At 27.0% G+C, this 19,889-nt stretch overlaps 1 protein-coding gene across 2 annotated transcripts in view; it reads left to right on the plus strand.

Moving 5' to 3' along the window:
* The first annotated feature begins 882 nt into the window (after positions 1-882).
* LOC129975869 (aquaporin-7-like) overlaps positions 883-19,889 on the plus strand; it is a 66,659-nt gene continuing 47,652 nt past the window's right edge. For both annotated transcript variants that reach the window (XM_056089136.1, XM_056089127.1), the window contains exon 1: positions 883-1,042. In XM_056089136.1, coding sequence (XP_055945111.1) covers positions 947-1,042 — 96 coding nt within the window. In that variant the 5' untranslated portion in view covers positions 883-946. The remainder of the gene's footprint in view (positions 1,043-19,889) is intronic.

Consider the following 19,889-nt stretch of genomic DNA (forward strand, 5'->3'; position numbering starts at 1 on the left):
TATTGTTTTCCAGCTGATTCTAAAACCCCCCGAGCTTTTGCGCATGCCTTAGGATGGGTTTAATTTGTCAAAATAGGTATGAGAGGAAAAATGAAAGGGGGGAGATGTTTACATTTAACAATAAAGTAAATGCGTATTACTCGCAGACTAAATTAAAATAAAATAATAAGATCAGAAACGGCACGATACTCACATATGCATGAAAAAAAAAATAAAAAAAAATTATTTAATAAGACGAGAATCAAGGTCGAAGAATTCTAGAAATGCGCTCATCCTTACACGTCTCACCCCTTAGCGAGTAGAAACGTCGAAAAGTGGTCGGCTGAGGATACTGAAACGAACAGGATAAATAATCTATTAAAATAGAAATTATTTGTTTTTAGACTTTTTTTTTGTATATATATGATGAAACATCATATCCAAGAAATCCCATTTAAAACTTTTAGTCTAAAAAAAAAAAAAAAAAAAAAAAACAACTTTTATCAATATACTTTGATAAAATAAGTTTTCAACCCGTATTATTGTCTTTTTTTTTTTTTTCTAAATTTGTACATGAAATGTATTCGCTTTTTCTTCTTGCATTATTTCAAGATTTATCAAAGCAATAATTCAATCGTCGTATTTTTCGAACGACACGTGTAGCTAAGCGGGCAGAAATCGGATATTTAAATAAAGATCGGCAATATGCCTTTTACAAAAACTATATCACTTTTCAAGAAAGTTGATATAGCGTATTGGAAATCACAAGCATCAAGCTGTACTCTAAAAAAAAAAGTGAAAGAAAACATCTCGTGAAAGATTACCCTAGAATTGACCTCAGTTGTTGATCAAAATCACAGCCAATATCTGAAACCCTCACGTGACCTTCCTCTTTTTTGTGTGAGTAATTGCTTTCGTTTCACTTCTCGCCATCTCCTCCGTTCTGCTCATACTCTCGAATACTCCAATGGCGTCCCCACCGGGCATACTCAAGAAATTCAGAACACGAAGCCCTGCCGTAAGAGAATTTCTATCGGAATTCTTTGGGACTTTCATTTTAATAGTAAGTCGATAGATTTTATTTATTTATCTACGTTAAAGTTTGAGAAGCTGATGATTATTTTTATCAATTTTAAAATTACAAAGAAGCCTTGAAGGGATATCGAAGATTATTTAAATCGCATGTCTAAACTTTGTTTTGCATCTGTTTCAATCAAATTCTTTTACATCACCTGTTCGTAAAATGTTAAATGCAAATCATTCCAGTGAATAAAGAAAGCAAAACAAATGTTAAACGTTCTTCTTAAATTTCAGGTTTTGGCAGAGTTATTTGATAGTTTCATCTGAATAATATATTGCTGAAATCTCTTAATAGTATGTTTTTACATATATATATAACTAAATTTTATCAGTTGTAAAATTATACTGAAAGCCTTGAAAGCAACTCGGAGATCATACTTAAAATACAACATGCTAGAATTTTGTTTTATTTTTTGCTTCAATGTAAATCTTAAAATAAATTCATTCATACCACATATTCGTAGTACAATACCGTTCGTAAAATAATACCATAATACATAAAATTAAATTATTTGTAAATTGCACCAATTAAATAATTCGCAGAATTATTTGTCTAAAATTATTTGTTTAAAAATTAAAAAGCAGAATAAATCATAAACTTTCTTCTAAAACTTGAATTTTAGGCTGATTTTTTTTAGAATATCATCTTAATAGTAGAATTTTTTATTGCTTTAAGTCTTGAGCTAGTTAACAGAATTTTTTATGGCATAGAATATTTGCTTCAAGTTTTCAGCCATTCAATAAAATATCTGAAAAATGGTATCGAGTTACTCTATAGAATGTCCAAGTATCTATGTATAATAAAATTATATTTAGACATCTTGAATACCAATCGAAAATCATTTTTAATGTATCATCTGTGAATTTCGTTTAATATCTGATTTAATCTGTGCTTTATAATTCTTTTATTTCATGTATTCATAAAATATCAAATATAAAGTGTTCTGTTAAATTAAAAACACAGAAAAAAAATCCCAAATTTCTTTAAAAAACGGAATTAGGTAGAAGTTTGATCATTTTAGGCTGCCAACAGATATTATTCACTGTATTAAGCATATATTCTCTGTATTCTTTTTATAAGAACATTTTACTCCAGCAAATAGGGAAGAAATGAAAAGCGATTGATTTACTGAAATTTCAACCCGAAAATCCATTGTTTCTGATGTAGAACTTCTCTCACGCAAATTTCTATTATTTTCTATTTATGATTATTGAAATTGCTTTTGAAATATGTAATGTCTATGCTTGAATCCTAATTTACTTCTTTTGTCAACTATTGTTAAATATTAGACTTGTATTGTTTTACTTATATGAATTTCAATATTTTGTAATAAAAAAAGAATCTTTAGAACCAGGAAATATAATTGCTGAAATACTCTACAAAAAAACGAAAAAAAAAAATCGAAAAGCGCTAGTAGATACTGAACTGGTTTTTAAACATTGTTTTTTGTTTTTTAAATTGTTCCATGTAGATTAGCAACTCAAACATTTGTCCACTTTTTTTAACTAAGAATATAAACTAATAATATAATTTTAAGGCTTCAACTCATCTTAATGAATATTATTATACGATAGCTAAACTTTTGTAAATAATGAAAAAGAATCAATTTATGAGTTAATAGCCTTTAATAAGAAAGAAATGGAATAGGACCGCTGAGTATTTGCAGTATTTTGTATCAGCATTTCTAGCTGAATAATGTCATTGACATTTCTGGAAATATATAATTCAAATGCACTTGAATATTAACGTTTGTTTACTTATAATCACAGTGCGAGTAAATAAGTCTGAAATGGAAATCTTGAAACCTTCTTTCTCAGGGATGGCTAAGGAGCTAGATTAAGAATTTAATATATTCAGAAAAATAAATACAACAGAATTAATTAATTGTAACCGAGTGTGCGCAAAGTACATCATTAATAAATTATCTCATAGCTCTCGTTAGCATTTACCTCTGTAATTCATTATTCTTCGGCCAAGGAACAGCAAGGTTTAGCTATCTTCCCTTGGGAAGTCAAACAGAAAGCATTGGAATTTTCCCCGGGGTTAATTACATGGGGTTCGGTAAATTTCACTTTAAATAGGATTCTGAATGTTATTGATCCTATTAAAGAAGTTTGAGAAAACTAAAAGATGTCTAGCAAAACAGGATTAAAATGGAAATGGAATCTTATCTCTTAATCGATAAATCAAATCGGGCAATTGTAGTTTCGATTTAGCTGTTGGAAGATTTGGATTGAATAGAAAGGTTCGGCTGATTTAATCGAAATCTTTACAAAATATTCTTTCTGGACAAAGAATGACTAAAATTTCTAAAAATATGAAATTTTTTTGCCGAATCTAATTGTGCATATATTGCAAATTCTCCAAAACTGATTCAGTATTATGCTTAAAATATTATAATACAGCTCAAGAAATGTATAAGATTCCCACAAAACGTTTGTTATTTACATCAGAAAGAATTGGAATAGGCAAAATCCTTTTACCAACTCATTCGATTCGAGGTTAGAATATAGATGGATTTTAAAATCCACTGGGATCTAGTCAGTTCTCATACTGAGAAATAAAGTGGATTTTTTATTTATTTTTTTGTAGAAGTGAATTTTTCAACCATAATATTAAAGCTAGGGAATTCTCAAACAGTAGTAAGACTAGCGATTTTAAGAATAGTGTTCGTTTGTCGTGAAAGTAATATATACGATGATTCCTCTAGTGGATTTATTTGCTAATCGCTTCCTATAATGTTAAACAATTTGAGATAAATATTTAATTCCTGTAAGAAAATTTCTTTAAAAATTTTAAAGAATTATATTTTATTCTTTTTAAGATAATAAATGTTATACAGAAAAAGTTGCGAATTTTAACTTTTGAACCGATTTTTCAATCCCATTATTTATGTTTAATAATCCTTTACTACAATTTTAAACACTATGAGTCCCACTATAATGAACTAAAACTGACTGAGTAATAAAGCTTTTAATTTCCTCATTTTAAGCCAACCAATATATCTTTTGAGCAAATGCTTTGATTTGAAGATCCTCTTCGAAGTAGCTTATGAAATTGTTTGATCTAATTTAAAATAATGATATTCAAAGCTTCATAATGTTTTGAATTTAGTTGTAAGAATGTAGAACGTCCTTGTTTAAAATGTTAGTTTATTAGACTATTTTGCTTATAGGGCAAGTATAGTAACGAGCTTTCTGTAAATAATAAAAGTGAATCCATTTATTAGTTATTAATAGCACTTTTGGAAAGAAAACAAGGAAATATGTTTTAAATAATCTTAAAAATTGTATAAAAATTTAGGCATCGTACTTTCACCTCAAACAACGTAAAATATAATTGTTTGTTCATTCATTTGATACTGTGATAATAAACCGAGAAACTAATCGCAATAGGAAATCAAATCTGCCATCAAACACGGTTAAAGTGCCAGATTTTTTTTTTATCAAAAATCAATTATATTATCAGTTGATCGACCTTGATCTAATTGCAGATCATCGTATAGGAAAGAGTTGCTACGTTTTCAACTTGAAATGAGATTTTCAGTATAATCTATTGGAGTGATACAATCGAATATTTAATATTATTAGATAAACGTGACTTGCAAAAAATATTTAGAATTATTCACTAACTTAAACATTTAAAACACTAAAATCCATTTAGTTATTGAAATTTTAAAGTAATTTTCCAGTTGGAATTCAATTATTTTTGTCGTGTTCTCATGGATATTTCATTTTATTACAAGTTTTTAGTTCTCAACCGAAATATCTTTTATTATTTAATATTAATGATTAGTTTTGAAATGATAATTGATGAAAATTGGAATCTAGTGATTTATTTCGTTTATATGTGCTGTGCTAGTTTTGACAATGTTTTAATTTGTGTTTAGTGTGTAGGCGATTAGTTCATCAAAATTTAAAATCCAATATTTTATTTCGTATGTATTGTTTTACATTATTTGTAAACAACACATTATTACACTTTATTTTAAGGCTTAATTTCAATTTAAAATTGATTTAAATTGTTTTAATTTATTTCATTTATATGGTTGCTTAAATAAAAGTATGTTAAAAAACTCATTAATCTAAAATCATGCATATTTCAAAATTACCGAGTAGAAATATGTTAACATAATTTTAAACATAATAAATTATACATATTTTAATTTCCAAAAAGTTGACTCATTTGGTTGTATATAGTAATTTATTTCTATTAATTAATTGAAAATTATGTTCTTATTGCGCAGGATTACGCCGATGAATATATAATAAATAACTAAAAAAAGTTTTTCTGAAGGTTCATTGACCTGAGTAACTGCCTTCATGCATGAAAACGAAAATATTCGAATATAACTTTTCATCTCATCAAATACGTATAACTGCAACTGTAGAAATATCTAATATTCGTTTAAAATTCAAATAAAACAAGCTGATTCGAGTTACATTGCTGTTCCAAATTTTCCCCTTTGCTATTTTTATGATATATTTATTTTCCCTGTTGATAGCGCACTTTCCCTGTTAATCCTTCACATCGTTCGATATGAAATTTAAAATCCGGCTAAAATGTAGCGAAGAACTCAATATCTCTTCGTGGAATAGTTTTGACAAAGAATGCTTATTATAGAGATGCAAGATATTCGAATATATGTTCTTGCTCTATTTTGTATTCAAACGCTGCTCATATTTTACCAGTTAAGTTTGCACCAGCTTTTTAGAAATTCTAGAATTCCGCACCGTAACTTCATAGGAATCTTAAATTTGTTGAATTCAAATTCCGATTAGAATATGATTTTTGGAAAAAATTATAAATGATACATTAAAATGATTAGATAGAGGAAATAAAATTGGAAAAATATTTCTGAAGAAATTATATATAATTTAAATCAGTAAAAATAAATTTTTTACCATTAGCTAAGATATACGGGATATCGAATATAATTATTCTCTAATAGCTAATTTTTAACTATTTTGGGATAGATATACATTTACAATTGGATACAGGGCACAGTTAGTAAATGGCACACTAAGTGAATTCTATGACGTTTTGAATACTTATTGTATTATACATATTTAAATTTTTACAATATTGAAAAGTAGATTTTTTTTGGTATTTTATTTGCTATTTATTTTAGTGAATAAATGTTATTGTGAAAAAAAATTCATTGTTTACAAGTTAGTACTGGTTGAAACTATAAATCAAACTACTATACTTTGAAACTTTAAATAAGCGTCAGTTAATTATACAACATTAAAGAATTCATTTATCTATATTTTACCATGTAAATTTACGTGTAAATAATTTCCCTTGCATCTTGATTACATTATGCCGTCACAATTACTGATTCCTATAAAAAAATTATAATTCTTTTTTAATTTGATACAATTATTGTCTTGCATATCAATATCTTTTTATTAACATCACCACAAAGTTTCAAGCACTCAAAATTCGCATTCTTGAATATTAAAATAACTTTAACATTTATCTGACAAAATGACAATAAATAAAATAGCAAATAGTTAATGACTATGTTCTGCACGTACATATTCCATATGCCAACCTATTGCCTTATTATTGTTTAGGAAGCTAATATATGTGAGTATGACTTTAAAATAGCAATAGTTAATGACAATAACATTTATCTGACTTGTCATTGAAGTCGACAATAAATATCAAAACGGCAAGCGCAAATATGAGAAACAGGAATGTCACTGCGCAATAAATTATCACGAATATTTTCAAGAATTCTTTTAACGTTTTTAAACACTAAACATTATTTTAGAACCTTCCGAATTGCATGCATGAAATCACACATGAAAAATGTTACGAAACAACACTTTTCTATATCGGGCAACGAATTTCCTCCAATAATGCAGTGCCTAATATGATACTAGTTCTGCGATTGTAAATGTATAAAGAGATGTGCGATTGAATAAAATTGCCCCAAGAATAGCTTTCAACGATTATATGTATTACACTCGATGATCAGCAAGTTACTTATGAATGAGAGTGTGTTCATCCGTAGTTATAGTAAAGGAAGTAAACAGCAAGCAGCCATGCATGCATATTATTTTTTGTATGTCCTTGAATGCAGACAATAAGGGAGACATCTTTCAGAAGAAACATTGTTCATTAATTGGTACTGTGCATGACATTGAGATTTAAAATACTGTTTAGTGATTTATGATACGCAATATTCGCTTCCCAGTGTCGACGAAAAAAATAATTCTTTGGTAGAAGAGAAAGAAAATTTATTTTTAATTCCACACAATCCTGAATTTTCGATTGGTTTGAAAATTGCGAAACAAGTTACGCACATTTCCTTTTCCTGGTTTCAGTGTGGTGTGGTTAGTTCTATTATAAAATAATTTACTATTCCATTTTCAAAATAAAAAAAAACTAAGCTTAATGTGTTTTAAAGATCTTTCATGGATTTAAATATTGCTTTATGCCAGGTTGCTTGAGACTACAACAAAAACAGTTGTTTGTTTAACTTGGGAAACAATTAGTTCTTCCACATTTTATTTAATTTTGGATTGATTACTAAATTTACTTTTTTAGCATTAAAAATATTTTATAAAATTTCAAATAACTTAAATTTAATTAAACTCTATTCTGTTTTATTTTTAGAAAAGCTTATTTCAAATAATTCTACTGCAATGTTTTTAATTTTAAAATATTTAATTGAATATATGACTTTTTTACGTTCTTGTTAATATTTTATTCAAAATTATTCTTTTAAATAATCCATTTAATGTTGGTATATTAATCATATTATCTTTAAGACTGATACATCATTGTAATTGTAGGATTGATATTGTACTAAAAACCATAATACTCACCTTCCGATTCAGTTTTATTAAGCCTTTAAGCTTGAAACATTTTAGATCAAAACCAAACTCTTCTCTTAGCAATATTAACTTCATCAACATTCTTGAACACATGTTCTTTACCAAACACTCATTTTTTTTACTGTGTATAGTTGTGTTATTATTTTGTATATTGTATGTAAACTTAAGCTTTCTTTCCCTTAATAAATCTTCCCACTTATATCTATTCAACTGACAAGGAATTCTACAGATTCCAAGTTCGTGGATATTCTTTGGTGAAAAGAAAAAAAATATATATAGATCTACACCAAATTATCTCAACACCAAATTTTTAGCAAACTACTCATGCATTTTGCATACAAATAAAGACTTAGATTTACTTATTCAGTTAATATTTTGGTTAATAGTATCATTTGATTAAAAAAAGGGAAAACATTTTACAGTTATCAAGATGAAGAAAGAATATTGCTTACCTTAAACTAGACGAAGTAGAAAATACTTCTTACTCGTTAAAGATGCTTCAGTACAAGAAAAAAAATATTCAAAGAAATTGGAATCTTAGAGGATTTCCTGTATAAAAAGGGTATTGCCTCTGGGCAACTTTGTGGATTAAAGCTGCTTTAAAGGTCTATTAGTGTGGGGATTCTACGAAATTCTGAAGAGATCATCTTACTTTCCAATTCTTTTCTCTTTAATTAAAAATAAAATAAAATGTCTAAGAAATTCGTTTTTCTAAGATAAACAAAAAACGGTTTAAGAAAGGTAATCCCATTTGTTTGTTTTTTTTCTTCTTAAATTATGTCTTATCTTTTAAGAATCTTTAGAACAGAGGTCACTTTTAAGCTGTAGGCTTAAATGTACTCATATTTTCGCCTGCTTAAAACATTCTATGTCATGAAACAGAAAGTTAATATAATTATTTTAAAAAGTGCTGTTAATGTTAATGGCATTTATTACACCAAAGGATAAGTTATAACATTCAAGTTATAACATTTTTGAGCATAATATATTAATGTGTTTTTATGTCTGGATTTAAGGTAGGTAACCACGTTGAAAAGTTGTTTTTTTTTTCAGAATTATGGTTTTCCTTTTTAATTTTCTGTTCTTAATGTTTGAGCATGTTTCTTTATAGAAAGCCATTAAAATTTTATTTATAAATCCATTTTTTGAAATTGATTTTTATATTTGTGTTTACATACGTTTTAATGCTATTTTGCATCTTTAAATGTTAATTTCTCAAATTCTAATATTTGGTAAAATCTTTTTTTTACGAAACGCCTCATAAATTAAAATCTAATGCATACTTGTTTGTTCAAATTTGGTATAATAATTTCTCAATGTTCCACATTTCCTTAACTAGAGAGTAAGTGATTAGTTCATTTAGAAATATTTTATAGTTCTTTTTGTAGTTCACAATGCGAAAAAATTGGAAAATTTTTTATTTATCAGTCGACACCCAATATTTAAAGAATTGATAGAAATACAGTTTACTTTTTAGTTCAGGAACTAGATCGTATATTTTTAAACTATCTGCGAACCTCAAATAAATCATTTGTTAAACCTCTAAGCAAAAATATTTTTGTTTTGCACCTCTTTTTAGCCAAAAGAAAACTTTTTTCCAATTAAAAAAAAAAACTTTTGAAACTTAACGGGTATATTTAGGTTTATAATGCTTTTAATTTTTTTTTATGCAAATATTCGAAAATATAACTATTTTCGAATGTTTTTCAAAAAATTCTCCCAGAACGTTGTCGCATACCGTAAATTAAATCTTAATTTTAGAAAAGAATATGAACATTTGTTATGTTTCATTAGATGAAGCAAAATTGGGTACATTATTTAATGAATCCAAAATTAAAATTACAAAATTCTTAAGCAGGCTATATATTTGTATGGTTTTTATGATTAACTGATATTCTTTTGAAATTAAGTTTTATTTGAAGAAATTAATTATTTTAATTGGTAATATTTATTCACATTCTATCATATAATTAAGTATAGAGAAGTTAATTAAATAAAACAAATCTTTGGACTGCTTGTTTAATTTACAACAATGTATAAAGATATTATTTGAAAATGATTTCTGATAGAATTAAATTTTTATAGTACAGTGATAAAGTAATTAGGATTCTCACAAATTAACATAATCAGTAAAGAATGAAACATTTAAACTATAGTAGTCCTTTTACATTAAGAGAAATCTTAATGTAAATAACTACTACTCCTAGTGCTAAATGAAAAAAGCTTTTAAACTTCAAATTTTAATCAGCCGATGTTGAAAATAAAATATCAAATTATATTATCATAAATATTACAAATTAATATAAACTTTAAAAATACCGTACATTTTTGTAACAATATTTAACTTCCAATAGGAGATATTTTGCAATTTTATTACAGTATTTTACAATATCTTTGAGCTTATAGAATCTTATATTCAAGACTATTCATAATAAAAAGATTTTAAATCGTTTAAAACCACGGTATTTAATCACTTCTATTTGGAAACAGAATTTTAAATCTTAAATATCAATTCTTTTCGGCCATGCGGGGAAGAATTTTTATGAATTTAACAAATGAAAACATATTATTAAAAAATGTAAGTTTTTAATATCATTACTGGCTTCCAGATTTAACCCAATATTTCAAATACTGAGCAATTTTAAAATTAGAGCCTGCATCGAAAATAAAGGATTCTTTTAAAAAATATATCATTAATATTTAGACTTAATCATATGCTACAACTTCCAATCTTTTCTAATAATAAAGATAAATGTGTATGTATATGTTAGCATTTTACAGACAATGCCGTTTTATTTAGAAAAGACGACCTTGACACATATATACTTTAGAGGACGGAAATATATATTTCGGGCCGATTTTTTTATTGAAATTTTAATTAAAATTAAGCGAAATTTCGGAGATTTTATGTGATAGCTTTTGAAAATATTACAGCAGAAAGATAACTTTGATATTATTCTTAAAATTCAAAGAAAAATGTATATCTTTTCAATTATAGAAATTTTTCGTCGTGCATTTTTTTTTCTATTTTTACGATTTTTTTAAATATATATTAGGCTTATTTTACAGTAACATATTCATTGCATGCGCAAAACTCAAATAGATTTCATTAAACATTTCATCTTGGATTTTTTTCCATTTTTAACGGTTAGATGCGAAATGTCGGTGTATTCTTTATGTTGAGTAGGTTTCTATATAAGACATTTTTTAATGCTTTAATTTTTTTTGTTCTTTCAACTGAGGTATAATAATGAATTAAGCAATAAAGTGAGTTGGAAAATGTGAGAGCTTCCATTTTTAAACATTGCATCTCTTTTCTGAGTAGTTGTAATTGAATGTATTGTATATTGATAGAGAAATAGGGAAAAGTATAACACAACAAATAGAACGGCATGAATTAAATATCTATCAAAATTTGAATTTTAAAAATATTTTCTTAGGTAGGCATTAATATAAAGATGAACAAAACATTTAATCGAAATTCTTAGCAACCATTCAATTCGGGGAACAAACTGGTCGCTAAAGGCGACTACTCACAGAATTGATGGGAGATTTATTTTCCTCCAATTCTCACGCTTTTTCTTCACACATTTAGGAATCAATTCCATCTACAGCGTTTGACGCCAGCCTAAACACAAGTATCATTCAGTGAAATATTGGCCAGGACCTTTTTCTCCCTCACCCTCAAACACAAACCTCCTCAGAACGGAATTATCTCATCGGCGCTGACCCATGACCGGCGAGCCAAATATTGTACTCTAGATATTAAACATTTAAGGAGCGATTTGAGCGACGAAAGATTTTTGTAATCTGCTTGACCTTAAACGATGACAGTTTCCTACTTACGCTAGAAAATACGTTGCGGCGAAAAAAAGCGGAAAAGCAGTGGAAGAAAAAGAAAAATGTCCCACTGCCACTTGAATGCAGTGCAATGTGCTCATCAAGTTATCAGTCATATTTTAAGCTGTCTTGAATGAAGCTGAGATATTTGTTAAAGATTTAATCGCGATAAATTTCTGCTGTTGTCAAGAATTCCTTTATAGAAATCATTTCCTCTTTCTTTCTTTATATAAAAACTAACATTTTATAGTAAGTGTCAATTTTAATTTAATATAAAAGACCACAAATGATTGAGGGAATAATGTATAAAAATTTATTGAAAATGATTAAACATCTTGAAATACATTGGAAACACTGAAATGTGAGTGGAAGTTCTATTTTATTTGAAAATAATTGAATGTGTGTAGATTTTAATTAAAATGATAATGTTTATAGGCTAGAAAACCGTTTCTATATTGCTTTTTGAGACATGCATAACGGAAAAAAAATCATTCAACACGCCATACAGGGCAATGGGGTGGATCCTAGCACAGCCCACCTCTTGGCGTCTTTTTGAATTCTCGCCAAACGAGTTGCGATAACGTCGCCAATGTGGCAACCAAGATGGATTTTTTTTTAATTTTATTTATTTTACTTTTTATATTTATTTTACTTTATTTATTATTATTTCTGGCTTTCAAGTATCGTTTTTTAATTGAAAAAAAATAATAACAAATATTCAATTAGTAGTCAACTTGGCGAGATTTCAAATAAGTCGCCAAGAGGTGGGCCATCTAGGATTTTACCAGGCAATGAAATGGGCCTAGAAAATTTAACATGAAATTGTATCTTGAATAACCTGTACTTTGTAGAAAAGGTGAATAACAAAATTTATATTACATTTTAATTAAAAATCAATCGAAATTTTGCGATTTTCATCAATAAATTCGGATGTTATAAATGCACTAAGACTATTTTTATATCACAATAAAATTCGAAAATAATCTTTTCAGAGATTTCAGAGCGGTGCAAATTATATTTCCAAATTTAATAAATCTTTGAAATATTTTTAATGATTTAAATTATTTTAAATAATAAAAAAAAACAGATTAATAAAATCTAGTATATTATTACGATGTGTCGGATGAAAGGTTCGAATCTTAGATGTTTATTTGTTCCCATCTCATCTGAAAATAAGAAGGATAATGTTTACGTACAGTAGTGTAAGCAATTAAATAAAATAATTTAATATCCCTTACAATTTTCATAATTTTTCAACAAGTTTATGGAAATAAAGATTTATAACTTTTTCAAAATAGTGAGTTATTCAATAATCGGTTTAAACTGCATTACTTGTTACACTATATAAAGTTGATATTTCAATATTTAACCCTTTGAACTCGGAGAATTAATTCGATGCAAAATTTTTCACCTAATACAAGAGCTTGTAAGTGCCAATTTTTCACCTAATACAAGGGCTTGTAAGTGCCAATTTTTCACCTAATACAAGGGCTTTTAAGGGCCAATTATTCACCAAATACAAGGATTTTAATCGCACGTTTTAAGTTGAATTTACTCGAAAATTTAATTTACATCTTTTTACCATTTTTAACAATGAAAATTGAATAATAAATAAAACGTCAAAGCGATGCACCGTCTTTATGGTCAGTGACTGAGAGGCACCAGCCGAGTGCAAAAGATTAAAAATACCATAAATTAATCCAGTATATTAAGAAAAATATATGCTTAAAGGATAATTGTTTTTATTGAATTTAATCAGTTGTTATGATTTAAAAAGAACAATTGCTATGCTAATATATTAATATATAAAATGAAATTTTCACAACATTACTGATAAAAATTATTTCTATTCTTCCTTTTGAACTCTAAAAAAATCCAAAAGCTTCAAACTTGTTCCTAAAAATAACTGGGCTGATGTAAAGGAAGATGAATTGAATAATAAACTAGCTATTGCAACTCTTCGTTGCAATTCTGATAGATTTATTCGCATTAACAATCAGTTTTTATACGAAGTGATTTTGAATGACTAGCTAATCATTCACGATTGATTCATAATCTCAAACCTCAACAACATAACATAACATGGAATCGCAATAAACCATGAATAGCCCCAGACAGGAAAACAAATTGGAAATTCGAACCATTCAAAGAGGTTCTAGCTTTTATTTTTGAAATAAAAATAGATCAATTTTATATATCATTTTCTGCCGGTGTTATCATCAAACCAGCACCAAACGAGTATTTATATTTCGAAAATTAATTTATTTCACGAATCGAAATAGATTGAGTTCAAATAAATTAATGTAATTAATTTTACCGTAGGATAAGTTTTATGTATTTTGAACGAATTGTGAAGCAAAGTGGGAAATTTTATGGAATTGTTTAAAAAAATCGATTACATTCGGATTGAATAAAATAATTATTTATGAGAAAACAAATAAATGTTTCACGTTTTTCAAATGATCATTTAAAATTGATATATTTTAAACATAAGTATCAGAATAGAACAATTGCCACTTCTATATTATCAAATGAATTGTTTCGGTTCGATATTTATTTTATGTCTTGAATTCTCCTACTGTATTTTTATTTTGAGTGAATATAAAATAATGCATGAAATGCATAATTTTTTAATGTTTTTTTTTAATAATGCAACGTGCATCAGAAAAAGGAATTAAAGGAAAGAGGAATTAACTGTTTTAAATGTCGGAATTATGTTCAGGCTGTTGAATGATTGCAATAATCGACAGTACATATGTACATTTATTTATAGATACTTGAAATTCTGAATCTGTTTTTATTAAACAAATTATGCTTCCAAGATATGTATTTTAAACAATAAAAGATATATTTTAATAAACCACAAATTAAAGGTTTTTGAATTAATAATATTTTAATTAACTTTACTAACAAGAAATGAAAAAATTTCAAAGATTTGATTTTGAAAATTCATATTTAACAATTTTTCAATAGTTAATTCAATTATTCAACAATTTTTTAGAGTTCTTTAACATACTCATTTGTTTTATAAATGAGTGTTAAAAAATTGTTATTTTTAATAACATGAGTTTTCAAAATCGTGACAATATGAAATTACTTCATTTTTTGTTAATTAAAATGATTAATTCAAAACCCTTAATTAACCTGTGGTTTGTTAAAAATACATTTTATTGCTTAAAATACATATCTTGAAAGAATAATTATAATTAAAACTGGGTTAGATATTTCTAATTTATAAAATAGGATGAAAAAATTTATGCAAACCTACAAACAAAATTTATATTTCAAACTTGAAATCAAAACAAAATTTATATTTCATATACATTGCTAAAATTTTTTAATATTTCTGTTGCAAATTATAGTTTCAAATACAAAATATAAGGGATCACAATGTCTAATTAAGATTGACATAAATAGAAATTGTATTAACTTAAATAGTATCAAGCACCCTGAAATAAAAAATTCAACATATTATTTTATTTATATCATCAAAATTTTAATGAAATATTTCATTGATTAATAAATTCATCGCGTATTTTTTTTCTTATTTATTAATTCCAAAATACTGTGTTTCTATATTTATGATATTCTGTTATTACTATTCTAAAACTTTGTGTATAATTTTTCTATTTTTGATTTTGAACTATTCGTTTTATATTGTTTGATTCTAACTTCTCTTTTTACATTGAAAATTACTTGCATGAAATTTATCATGATGTTTTAGCCTGAGCATTTCGTCCATTAATTTGAAATTTCAATATGTTCGTATTCTTCACTAAGCTTTTAAAGAAGTGTTCTAAATATTCTCTTTAGGGATAAGGTACGAACATATGTTGTGCAATCCATATGCCATTATTTTTTCAGAAATCTGAGCTTTATGTGGCCAAATGAAATTGGGATGAATTACAGCCATGAAAGGGAGATGGAAGTTTCTGAAATATCATCCTTCATCTAACAACAGTCACAAAACATCTATCAAAGACATGAAGGGCTATGGCCTTGAACAAAAGGATACCTAATCAAAACATCAATTCTCCGTCCGCTACTATGCCATTTATTCCTCAGATATTCACAGATTGTTAGGGATTCTCCGGTTTCCTCTACATGAATATGTTGTTGAGAATCAGTTGTTAGGCAGTATCTCGAATCAATAATGAAAAGAACGATACTCCATTTATCTTAATTCCAATTTGAGTATTCTGTGCACCATGTTACGTCAGTTCTATGCAATGCAGTTCCCATGTGCGTCTTGGCTACTAATAAAAATCAGATTTTGGATCCTTATGTTCACTTTTCCAAGAGGAAATTTAGGCCTTTATTACGCACTTAAGGAGACCAACAATTATCAAAACAGGATTTATCTAATCAAAAATGCCTGTAAAGTGAAGACAATCGGGTTATGGATTCATCAGCAAATATCTTGTCCTTAATTCTATAAAGAATTCGTGATATTTTCTTTGGAGAGCTATTGCAATTCTCCTCCCAGAACCATCCAGAACGTGAAAGCAACATTGCAAGAGAAGTTAGAAATATTGCAACAGGGATCACAAATTGTTCGCAATTTTTATGTTGAAAATTGCGAATAATTCACATTATGGAAGCTGTATATGTGTGAGAAGGGACTAATAATCCCTATTAACCCTTTTTATTTCTTGGTCCTTTTTGTTACGTCAATTTGACATTTTCCTAAGCTGATGATAACAATCATATATGCGATTCTAACATATGAATGGCTTTTCTTTTTCTATTCTATCAACTAACTTACCAGTTCCTAATTTCATTGAAATCTGCTCTGCATTTCCGGAAGTGAAAATTCTCTGAATCTTCAACATTAATGGAAGAATATTTCGCACAATCATTGAATATGTTTCAATTAATAATATTTTGAAAGTCATCAAGGAATAAATGTATTAATATTTACAGTGAAGAAGAGCATCTGAAGAGCTATGATGTACACAACAAATGTAAATATTTTACATTTGCCTATACGCCATGTATGGATACTCATTTTTAATGAAAGTTCCAGAATTTGTATAGTAATATTAAATTGATTAACTTAGAGTATGGAATTATAAACGCATACTAGCGCTGTTAAAATTATCTGAAAGTAAAATTTAGGAAAAGAAAATGTACTCTCAACTAATTTGTAATGTAGAAAACAACAAAAACAGACAATTGTGTAGACTTTAGAAAAACTTAAATGCTAGCTTCTCAATCAGAAGTGTCCTTTTTTTCGAAAGCGTTAGTGAATTTAACTCCACCCTTAAAATTGTGACAAGCTGACAAAAGTAAAGTTTTCTTTAAAACTAGATAAAGCTATGTGCAGTTATTGTTGCATAAAATTTTCCTGAGATTTCTTTCTTTTGTGAGGAATTGGTTTAATACTCTATCTGTTAATTATTCAAGATGTTACGTATTTACTGCTTGTATCTGTAGAGTTGCGCCGAAACTAAAATCTTCGTCTTCAGCTTAAATTCCTTTTTAGAATGAGACAGTTATTATAAAAAAGAATATAAAGATATATGGAAAAATTACAAAGAATTGTCAGTTCTACACAATAACGTAACGCTAATGCTATTTTTAGCTTCCAAAGTAATTTTGCTGTGCCCCTACTGTGACGAAATTGTTAGCTGTAAATTGCTCAAAGATTGTTCAAGAAAGTCTACGGACTTGTTATTTTGGGATTCTACTGAAATATAAATATTTTTTCCCTTTAAGAAGAAAAAAAATTAGCTAAGGTTTTATATCTATTTGCTCAGTACTTAATTAGTTAAAATAAAATATTTGCAATGTTTCCTTCTTGTGCTGAAATAAAATCTTTAAAAAAAATTAGGATTTTAAATGCTGAAACATTGTCATTATTAGTCAGAACTGGATGTTGGTAGTCTTTATAATTATAAAAATGAATTATAAATATTATTATTGTATGGTTAGAGAAAACTTGCTATTGATTAAAAATATCTAAAAATAATATAACTTTTTGTTAAAATTTATAAAACAGAGTTTCTAAGTGCAAAAACTACCCTTTCAGCGTATAATTATGAAAAATATTAAAAAAAGGGATATCATATGCTTATGTTTTAAAAAAAAGGAAAAGAAGAAAGAAACAATATTTGAGCAATGTTGCATTAACGAGATCTGCTTTGTGTACCAGTTGTATCAAGAAATAACAAAGAGAAAAATGCAATAAAAATGGGAAATAGCGGAAAAATTCTTCCAAACTTATTTATAAAATGGAAATAAGAATAAATACATCAAATATACACATAAATATTACATTTAAAAATAATGACAACGTAATACTAATAACAAAAGAGCTTTGACATTCATTATTTTAAAATCTGAATGCATAGAAAGGGAATCAAATTTCAAGAGAAATTGTTGAAAATGTTTTGTAGGAAAAACTGATACAGAAAAATGATATACAAATGCTAATGATTTAAATATATAGCATAAATAATTATTTATTTATAATGCAAAGAAGAATTAGATGCAGTGGCGTGCAAGGCAGTTGTTTAATTGGTAAACAGTATAAAGATAAGTGTTTTGGAAAATTTATATATAAATTTCCACCCGAATAATTGTGGCACCTTAAATAATTTCTGAATAATAGATATAGTTTTATATAGTTGGTTATATAGTTATCCAGTCGTGAAAAATGCTTAAAGTGACAAAATCATTATTCTTTTATTATCTGAGTCAATGATATTATATCATTTGGGTAAATTTGTGTATTATATATTAAGTTATGAATAATTCAGTCTCATTTTTTGAAATTAAATCAGCCATCACCTCGCCACCATGATGGATCTTTTCGGTGCAGCCATTGAATTAGTTCAAAACTGTCTAAAATAGTGATATATAAATAATAAAACTCCTTTTTAATCTCGGAAATATGGCCTTTTCTTTTTATTTAAAATGCTATTGTTTCAAAATATTTTAATAAGTATGTCTAATAGAACGGACATACTGCATATAAATTTTGATTTGTAATTTTTCAATACTACATTAAATGACTTCAGTATTGTAAAACTTCATACTTCGTCCATTGCAAGCTTTAGAGCATTTTAGCAATTGAAAGTAAATGCTTTATCTCTAACCGTTTGGAAATTGATTTTTCTCGACCATGATCAGAATGTATATTCACATTGCAATTCAATCAGAATTTACTAGAAAAAAACTTAAATTGCAAACAAAAGAATCTTAGCGAATTTAATATTTACATTAACGTAGACCATCTCGCCATAAAGGCGACATGACGCGTCTTAAAAAAAACGTTAGTTAAACAAACATTCACTGATTATTATTTTTAATCCAAATTCTATGAGAATGGCTTCTTTCTTCTTTATACACACGTGGAACGAAATTTGATAGCCCTTTAAGAAATTTCAAAGAACTGTTGACATTAGAGGTGAAAAAGCCTGACATTGACATTGTCCATCAATAATCTCGCATCTGGTCGTAGAGTCATATTTTATTTTTTCTGTGAGCTGCGTTGTTTCAGATCCACTCCTTAATAACATTAACTTATAATTTCATAATCACTCAACTTTTACTTGTCTTATAATATGCAAAACAACTAAATTCATAAAAACGAAAGCACTTACTTTGAAAGAATAATCAGCTTGCTTTTGTTACATTATAATATGTTTTTGTTTTTGTAAAGCAAGTAAGCAAAATAATTTCTTTATGGGCCTATTAGGGCTTGTATTAATTCAAAAATGTTTGATGGAAAATGCACTTAAACGAAAGTATAAGATAGTAAGTTAGTTGTTTCAAGATATTTCGAATATTCGTAAATTAATTTTACATCAAGTGATTCCACAAATCGAGATTTTTTGCCGTACTGAAATTATATAAATAAAAAATTTAGTCTTAAATATTTTTCCATGTTTTTGTGTAAATATCATTTCTTTATATACAAATAGTTTCTAGCTTTTTAAGATTTTAAAATAAAAACTTATCTTAAATTCCTCATTCCACTGTTTCTTACAGCATTTATAGATTTTGTACATTATTGTTTCCCTATCTAAAGATCTAATTATTAAAATTTTCTCCTTTTTTGGAAAATGAATAATGTAGAAATTATAAATAGCAGCAACTAATAAGTGCTTATTTAATTTTGTATTTCAAAATTATTA

The sequence above is a fragment of the Argiope bruennichi genome, chromosome 1 (genome assembly GCF_947563725.1).
Source record: "Argiope bruennichi chromosome 1, qqArgBrue1.1, whole genome shotgun sequence".
NCBI classification, from domain to species: domain Eukaryota; kingdom Metazoa; phylum Arthropoda; class Arachnida; order Araneae; family Araneidae; genus Argiope; species Argiope bruennichi.